This window comes from Calonectris borealis, chromosome 1 (genome assembly GCF_964195595.1).
Source record: "Calonectris borealis chromosome 1, bCalBor7.hap1.2, whole genome shotgun sequence".
Taxonomy (NCBI): Eukaryota; Metazoa; Chordata; class Aves; order Procellariiformes; family Procellariidae; genus Calonectris; species Calonectris borealis.
The window spans coordinates 84,134,344-84,144,071 of NC_134312.1; the positions used below are offsets into that span (position 1 = coordinate 84,134,344).

The 9,728-nt window shown below is 40.7% G+C and overlaps 1 protein-coding gene across 1 annotated transcript; it reads right to left on the reverse strand.

Annotated features, from left to right (window-relative positions):
- Positions 1–527: 527 nt before the first annotated feature.
- On the reverse strand, positions 528–8,545 carry LOC142088168 (C-type lectin domain family 1 member B-like). Its single transcript, XM_075163216.1, has 6 exons — positions 7,041–8,545; positions 5,819–5,908; positions 4,531–4,629; positions 4,116–4,270; positions 3,457–3,569; positions 528–2,376 (listed from the first exon to the last, which is right to left on the reverse strand). Exons 1-6 carry the CDS (start codon positions 7,150–7,152, stop codon positions 2,253–2,255), a joined length of 693 nt encoding a protein of 230 aa, XP_075019317.1. The 5' UTR covers positions 7,153–8,545; the 3' UTR covers positions 528–2,252.
- Between the last annotated feature and the right edge of the window lie 1,183 nt (positions 8,546–9,728).

Sequence of the window (9,728 nt, forward strand, 5' to 3'; positions counted from 1 at the left end):
CCACAGTGTCTGTTGCCGGGGATTGATCTCTGGATGGTATTCCTAAATAGTTGTTTAACCCTAAACAAGACCTGAACCACATTCAGGAGACATAGCAATGTGAACGTGCTTGTTTGAACATCCCAAGGATATTAAAAATTCTCAAGAACTGTTGTGGAGGGCTTCATGGAGAGGATAGAAGAAAAAAGGAGTTTCTGGAGATATGAAAGGGATGATAAAGGAGTGGGGAAAAGTGTCGCCCCCTGCCTCCCCCATAAATTGGTTCTCCGAGGAGAAAAGGTAAAGAGTGTAATTATTAATAGTTTCCGAGAGGTGGCTCCCGAGGTATGGCGATGACAGCAATGCTGAGTACAAATACCAGATTAGATTCACAACCAATAATTTTATCATATCATAAAACAGAGTTACACAGTACAGCAAAATGATAACCTTGACCCAGCTCCGAAGGGTGCTAAACAGCACAACAGGGAACATATACTGCAAGTAAGGTATATTATATAACACAACATTGAGAGCCAGCGCAACACCTTTGAGAGCCAATAAATCAACACTGTGACCAGCAACTATTAAACCAATATAATGAATGCTTATAACAAATTTTTGCCTTAACACACTTTGGTCAGGTCTATCGTTATCTCAACCCTTCAAGCCTCACATTGGGCACCAAAACGGACTGTTGTGGTTTAACCTGGCAGGCAGCCAAACACCACACAGCCGCTCAGTGGGATGGGGGAGAGAAATAGTAAAATTCGTGGACTGAGATAAAAACAGTTTAATAGAACAGAAAAGAAAGGGATAATAATAATAATAATAATAATAATAATAATAATAATAATAATGGTAGAATATACAAAAGGAGTGATGTACAATGCAATTGCTCACCACCTGCCAACTGCTGCCCAGCCTATCCCCAAAACAGCGATCCCTACTTCCTGGACCACGCCTCCTATTTATATACTGAGCATGATGTCATATTGTATGGGATACCCCGTTGGCCAGTTGGGCTAACTGTCCTGGCTATGCTCCCTCCCAGCTTCTTCAGCACCCGGCAGAGCATGGGAAGCTGAAAAGTCCTTGACTATAGAGTACTTAGCAACAACTAAAAACATCAGCATGTTAGCAGCATTCTTCTCATACTAAATCCAAAACACAGCACTAGGAAGAAATTTAACTCTATCCCAATCGCAACCGGGACATATATAATACCAAAAATGTGTGTCTTCCAATACATTGGAAAATTCAGTTCCCCATTCAGCAATTAATACTTTTCTGAATACCATGACAGCGTTCCAGCTATCAGTGCAGCCATTCATGCCACATTCATTCAATGTGCAGCCGTTTATGCCGCATATCCATCCTTTCATATGATGAAATGCATTAGGTAAAGGGAAGGACATATTCTATGTTAGCTGAAGACGGCCCTCAGGTGGCATTCTTCGAAAAATCCGATCATTTTTCCCATTCTCTCTGCATAACTACAATGGTGAATATGATAGTAACATACTATTTATTAAAACTAATTTAAAACTGACTTCTGGGCATTCTTGAAGATCATATTATTGCATGTAAAGGAAAAGCATCATTATCTGGAAGTAAAATTTGAACATATCTAAAATTCATATACTATACCCAGTCAAGAAGAGTCGAGGATGATGAGTGATGCTTCACTGCCAAGCAGTGAACAAGGGAGCCACAAGTCTGTGAGTAGTAAAGAAGAGGAGAGCTTGCCTTGGAGTTTTAGAGGAATATAGAATAACTGAAAGTGAGCGTGCTGAAGAGAGGGCTGGAAATAGTTATCAGAGGTTAGCATATCGTTACAAATAAAAGTGAAAGAAGACTCATCATCTGAGTAAGGTCAAAAGGACTAAAGAAAGAGCCTTGGTAGAAATGGATATACATGAAATTCCAATCAGAGTGACAAGAAGTGGTCCCACAGGCCTTTAGACTTCTGATTTCTTTGGCTGTGAGTAATGCTTAAGTTTGTTAGCATCGCTAAGGTGGTGGTTTCTGAACTAGAACAATGAGACTAATACCTTGTCTCTGATTTCTAGATATTTCTTACTGCTGGTTCTTTTTATCTGCAAAGGCTTTCTGTCTCTTTTCCATTTTTGTGTTTGTGTAAATACACTAGGAAGAAAGAAAAATTCTACTCTGAATTTGTATTAAACATTATTTTACATCCCTTCTTTGAAAAATCTGAACATCAAAATCTTCTTCATACTCTTCCAGTTCTTTTTCTGCTGATAATCTTTTTAGATCAGCTGGACTGCTGCCTTCTCACAGATCCAGGGATATTTCTCAAAACAATTCTCACTGTAAACTCTTGACTTACGATAAAACAGGTATGCACAGTTTTGCTTAGAGGACAAATCAATCCTAGAAAAAAAACCACACCATCTTGTTAAAAATTCTCATGTACAAATTTAAAATAAAAACATAAAGCCCTTTTGGACAACCATACATTATTGCAAAAGTCATTGTTTAGTCACTTTAAGGTTTATAAAGGTTTATACAGAGTATTGAAGAACACAACAGCTCATATAATTCAAGTCTGAAGGATCATTCTCCCACCTGCCCTTCAGCTCAAAGATGTAAAAAAGAAAGCCTACGTATGGAGCATCATCAAAGCAGAAAAAAGCACTGGTTCCTCACCAGTGGTTGTGTCACTCCAACCATTGCTTTACGTAGTGGTAGTTTGGGTCTGGAAACTGAAAAGCAGTGGTCTGCCTGAACAGAAGCCAAATCATTCTGCCCGATGTCTACTAGTCATGGGAAGTGTAAGAGTTTGCAAGACAAAACGAGCACGTGTTTTTCCAAGGAGGTGCTGGAGAATCTTCAGTCGAAGAAGGTTCTCCAGACCCTGAAGAGCACTCTCACATTACTGCATACAGTGATCACTTCGCACAGAACAGAATGGGAATTTGATTTTTCCCCGCAGTTAGCAAAGGAGAAATACACTGAGTAAACTGATGAGATTTTACAGAAAAAGTAAACAGGTTCTGTCCACCTAATGTTGACTATTTTTGTGTAATAAAGGTTTCAAAATGTTGATGGAAGAGAGAAGTGAATTTGGGATAATTGTGGCTGAGTAGAAGAGGCAGGTGTAGGCAGGCTTTGCAGGAGGTAGGCTCTCTTGAAGGAAGTGTGTGTTGCTTCCTATAGAGTCGTGGGATGTTTCATAAAGTGACTGGGTTTAAATAGTGAGAGCAGTCACTGGTTGCACTGGTTTGTTGACTCGTTGTCCTGCTCACACTTCCAGTTTTCTGAGACTCTCTCTATATTTCAGGGACTCCATACCTAAAAGAGTATTTTAACTCCAAATACACCTGCGGCTGTATTCTGCCTTGAAGCTTTGCCATTAATGGGATTTTGGTTTCCTCCTCCTTCAGTGCATAGGGAGGATATTGTGCAAGAAGAAATTAAAAACCACCAACTGTTTAAGTACAGAAAACTTACCAGTCCATTCTCTTTGTAGAAAGTTTCGTATCATCTATCCAAGACCAGCCATCAACTCCGTATGATAACCCAATCCAATAAGATTGTTTTTGTGATATTTGAGATATACTAATCTATAAAAAATGCAAAATGTTTATCACAAAGGAGATTGTGGGTATTTTTTTTTTGTACCTAAACCACTACTGTTGAGAGAGGAGGTGATCAAGAAAGAACCAAAGGATGTAACTTGACAATGACTCTCTGAACTCCTCATCAGGCCTTCATAACAGTTTCCAAGAGACATCATCTTTATCTGGCATGCAAACAGGAATATTTTGTGTCTGGCATCTCTACTAAATGTAAGACCAGGGCAACAATTCTTTTTAGAGCCCTATCTCTGAAGAGTATTCAAAGAGATTTCCTGAATGAAAGACTCATTGCTTATTACATTCACAGGATCCGGGACACTCATGTTCACTGTTTGGCTGAATAATATCCTGTGTTGCTATCTACCTCATCATTGCACATTTGTGGTTAAAGGCTCTGCAGTCTGCATTGCCTCAGACCTTGGGGACGGTGCCTCTATTACTATGTAACATCAAGAGGTACTTGCTGACTGGTGAGGAGTTTTGAATATTTGATACCAACGCAAAGAAATACTGGTATGATTGAAACCATACCAACTTGCTTTTCCTTTTCAGCATAAGAAGGGTGGCATTCTGGGAGAAGCAAAAGTCTTCACTTTCCTGCCACGTGGCCTCCTTTTCTGAAAAGTAGAAACAGGTGTCGCCTCCAATCCATTTCCAGTTTACAGGGCAGAGTGAACACGCGTGTCCTAGAACAGAAAGAAACCATCAGTCCCTTATAAAAAGCCAAAGGAGGAGAGTGGAGGAGTCTACACCCATAGGCCTGGAAAGTCAAAGTTATGCAGAGCTGAAATGTATATGGACACTTTATGGGTCACATCTACACTCATTCTTTTTTTTTTATTAAAGTCATTATTTAATCTGATATAGTATATAACAAACACCCTTGTTTAATCTGATATAAAGACTGATACAGATTTAAGGCTGTGTGAGCAGTAGTTCTACTTACTATCATTCTTAGTGTTTACATCATCCATCAAGCACAATCTCTCCTTTAGTCCTTGCAAGTTTTCATTACGTCCCGCAGGTGCCTTAGAACCACTGAGACCTGGAGTTTATAAAGATATTCTTCATGACACAAAAAAGCTGTGATGATGCTACTGCATGATACATGCTTCATCATATATTGCAAATTCACTTTTTGCAACAGCGTGGTCACACGCAACTCTGATGCTACAGTGTCACATATTGTGAGGAGATTAACAGATGAGAAAATTATGGATAAAGAGGTTTCCAAATTTTAAATGCAGTTTAATCACAGTGCCATTGCAGGCCACTTGGTAACCTAAAAAAAGACTAAAATAATGCGAAAAAATATGCTTAGGAAGGACTGTCTTGAACAAATCATGTTGATCTTAAAGGGAGTTTTATAAGCCTTTGAAAAAAACCTAAAATTCTAAACATACTTCAGGTTGAAAAAAACTTTTATTCTTAAAGGCTGGTAAAACTTCCCTGAAGAAAGTGGGCAGGGTTTTTTTATATATCTTCCTCAACAGTATTTAGATACTGTCTTTTGGTAGCAATGGCTCAGAATGACTATGTCCAGGCTCTGTGATAGAAAGTATAGGTACAGTCATGTCACGCATGATAAAAGCTAATATAAATACGAGAGTCTTCTGTTCTCTTGCACATCTCGGGTAAACTGGGATGACTGAGTGAAATAGACAGAAAAAGTGAGATTTCCTCATGAATCTGAATGCTAGAAGTATGTCCATTTTTAACATACTAGTATGAACTAATTTAAGAGAGTACTCTACAAACATGAAAGGTTAGTCTACAAACGTGAAACGTTTATCAAAGGAATGAGACAAGAACTGCTATTCCAGTAGAGTAGAGACTTGAACAACAGGAGAAGGGGAGAAGGGAAACAACAATGTTGTTTATGAAAGTCAATATTAGAATTTTATTATCGAATTCGAATCAGCAAATAAATGAGTAATACATGGATGTGGACAGAATCCATTCCTACCACTCTTTCCAAAATATATCATCTTGACTTCTATATCCTTGCTCTGGGCACAGGTCCAGGCTCAAAAATATTGCTTCCCTCAAAGCCTTACGTGCACCAAGCCGCAGAGTGTTTGTCGCAGGCAATTAGGAGGAGAAGAAAGGACAGTGTATGTGGGGAGGATGAGCTATGACTGTCCTTGTTGCAGTCAGTCTGCCACCTTTCTTCAATGCAGTTATTCCCAAGGTGTTAATATGAATAAAGGAACACAGTATATTTTAGCACTTACCTAGGACTATCATTCCTATGGTGAGGGCCAGGCACAGTGCAAACAAAGTGAAGATAGCTGGCCACCATACAGCAAGGGGAAGAGAGCGCCCTGGGAGAAACCAACAATTTATCTGAGGGCAGGCACCCTGTTCAGTAGCACTCCCAACCCTCCACTTCTCCATGAAGAACCATCTGGTGACTCTCAAAAGAGTTCCCCTTCCAGGCTGTATTATGTTTTAAGAATCAGCCCAAATGCAAGTTGAGAAGAAGATGTGGTGCCTTGTTAAAGAGGTCTGTTTGAAAGGAGACACTGGACATGGTTTAAACAGAACAGGTTGGGCATTCCTTGCCTTTGACAAATGATGAAACTATGAAACATGGTAGTGATCCTTTGACTTAGAAGTAGGTGATGCTCCTGTTCTCCTTTGGCAGTACTGTATTACTCTGCTCTGTCAGAACAGAGTAAGGAAGTTTTTGCATACCATCTTACACTTTGCACAAATCCTTCCTGCTCTCAGGGCACAGAGTGCTCAGGCTGCGTGCCAGCTCTAGGCTGAAGCCCAGTTCAGGAAAATTCTGGAGTCCAAAATATGCACTGAGGTTTCCCTGGATTCAAAAGTTCCTGAGAGTTACTGTCACCAGATGGCCATGGCAATGCAGTATGATGGACCTTTCAGATGAAGAAATATTTAACTCAAGGCTGGATGCCCTTTTGAAGTACATGGTTTAGCCCAACTGGAGCTATGGGACTTGAAGAAGGGAAATGCCATGACCTATGCATTCAGGCCCGGTACTGCCTCATTCCTTCTAGTCTTAAAGGCTATGAATCTTAAGCATTTTCTGAAAAATTGAGGTCCAGAGGGCAAAATGTGAAAGTTCTTTTCCTATAAGTCAGATTGTCCTGTATCTATAGCCATTTCCTGTAATAATAAATGAAACTATAAATAAATAAAACTAACCACTTTAAAGCTGATTCCTACATTCCAGAGTTTGATCCTGAAGCCACCTGTCTTTTCCTACAGAAATTTAGGGCAAGTAATGGCAGTAGTTCCACCCTATGCATTTTCACATTCACGCATGCTTGGTTTTGTCAGACAAAACAATACAAATAGTGCATTAAACCTATAACATTAAACCTATAAGTACGTATTTTTCTTATTTACTGAGCTGGACAAGAGACAGTTTCTATTGTCACTGACTAGCATAGCGCAGAAAGTTCAAAGAGCAAGTGTCCGTCGTACCTTGGTTGATGTTCAGGGACATGTAGTGTCTGGCTGGATGCTGTGGCAGGTGATTTAAATTAGAGTATCCATCCTCTTCCTCTGTATTCGTATGCATTATCTGAGAACTCATTCGTGGTTCAATAACGATCCTCTTAAAAGACAGACTGAATGACTTATGAAGGAGAAGCAAAAAGAACAGCAGAAGGAGGGAGGGGATAAAAGAATGAGTCACACTTCAAATGCCTGAAGGCAAGATATTTGTATTCAATTGTTATGTGTGACTCCTCCTTTTCCTTCCTCAAGGGTAGAACTCTCCTCTTCCCACCCATCACATCTCAGCCTGGATCTGCATCCCCACGTCTAGAGACATGTAGGGATGGCATGAATCCCAGTAAATGTACGGGCTGGTAGTTCCCCTCTTTTCCATTTAGCCTTCCCATGACTTTCCTCTCCTTTGAACTTTCCACATTTTAAAACAGTACAAACACCTTTAATTCATCTCAGAGGCAGACTAACTTCAGCTCTGTGCCTTTTCTTTTATTCAGTGTTAAGAGCTAAAAATCTAGGTGTCTGTATTCAATTGAGAGCAAAGTTTGCAGCTGCAATTAGCTGTTGAAGCTATTTAATCACACCAAGGAGGTAGGAAGTGCTGTCCAGATCTCAGAGGGAGAATTAGGAAATGAGAGTGTGGGGAAAAAGACACAGACAGGATTTAACAAATAAGAGAAGTGAGCCCTTGTGGCAAAGGCTCATCACATACTGGCCCGACCTAGCAAGAGTGTAGCTAATAGGGCGAAGGAGGAGATGATTCTCTTCTCTCCATCACTTGTGAGTATGCAGCTGGAGTACTATGTCCAGCTTTTTACTCCTTGGAAAAAAAAAATAATCCCATAAAATACATAAATACTAAAGGTCAAGCAGAGAGCCACCAAGATGCTTAGGAGCTGGAGTACTTGATTTACAGGGACAAACTCTGACAACTGGATTTGTTCAGCCTGCAGAAGAGAGCTAAGGAGAATCCAGTTGCAGTCTCTCACTGCATAAAGGGGCTATGGAGAAGATGGAGCCAGACTCTCAGAGGTATACAGTGAAAGGACAAGAAGCGATGGTTATAAGTTACAGGTAGGGTGGTCAAACATTGGAAGAGATGCCCAGAGAGGGTGTGTTATCTCCATCCTTGGAGATTTTCTGAACCTGACTAGACAGGGACTGGGCTTATCTGATCTAGCTTTGAAATTAGACCTGCTGAGCAGGAGTTTGGACCAGATGGACTTCAGAGATCCCTCCAAATTAAATCTTTCCATGACTCTGTGATCTATGAGTATGAAGGGAAGACTCACTATGATTTTTAGGGGAGAATGCCCAAAGGAACTATAGTAGATCACCTGAAATAACATCATCTGTTCCCTTTTCTTGTAACTTGGAGAGAAAAATTTAGAAAGTGAGAAACAGCCTGGATACTACTTTCTTTAGTAACTCAAATTCTCTGCACCACCCAACTACAGTAGGAGCCCATTTTTCTTTTTACAGCTTGCTGGCCCTTCTGCACAGTGCTGTACACTCTTACCTTTTTCCTCTGGAAGTTCCCCTCCCAGGAGAACATAGGATATATTAAAGTCATGATATCAAAAGAGAAGGTTCTGAAAGGTTGGAACTTCACCTGCTGCCTCAGATGTTTAAGATGAGTAGAGGTTTATTTGATGTAACACAAAACAAATACAAAAACTGACCAAGTGAAGGCAGGGACAGAGTGAAGGACCATACTCCATGGACAAAATGATACCAGTTGAAAGATCGTGTTAAGGACCGAAGATACTATAGGAAAGACCAGGCAGGCTTAGAGTGATGTGAATCTGTAGGGTGATAGTGAGATTATATAAATGGAAACCTGTCATTAGAGATTGTCCTGATTTTGGCTGGGATAGGGTTAAATTTCTTCCTACTGCTGTGTTTTGGATTTAGTATGAGGAGAATGTTGATAACACACTGATGTTTTCAGTTGTTGCTAAGTACCCTCCTAGTCCAAGGACAGCTCCCATGCCTACTGCTGAACTAGGTACACAAGATGGGAGGGAACATAATCAGGACAGCCAGTCCAGCTGGCTAATGGGGTATTCCATACCATGTGACGTCATGCTCAGTATATGAACAGTAGGCGTGATCCAGGAAGTACCGATCGCTACTTGGTTATCGGTCAGCGCAGGTGGTGAGCAATTGCATTGTGCATCACTCATTTTGTATATTCTATCATTATTATTATTATTATCATTATTTTCCCTTTTCTGTACTATTAAACTGTCTTTATCTCAACCCACGAGTTTTTCTCACTCCTACCCTTCCGATTCTCTCCCCGTCCCACTGAGGGGGGAGGGGTGAGTGAGCGGCTTCGTGGTATTTGGCTGCCTGCCAGATTAAACCACGACAGAGATGCATGAGCCAGAGCTGAGACCTGTGTCAAGGAGTCTGGGCACCACCAAGAAAAGATGCATGGCAGAATCATGGTGTCTCAAGTCTTAAGACTTACGTCTTAAATGCCATTGTTTGAAAGGAACCTCTGGAAGTCATGTGGTTCAACCTCCTGTTCAAAGCTGGGGCAGCTTTGAACTCTGATGAAGTTGCTCAAGGACTTGTCCAGTCAAGTTCACGCAGTCTCCAAGGACGGAGATCTCCCAGACTCTCTGGATACCTGTTCCTGTGTTTGGCCAT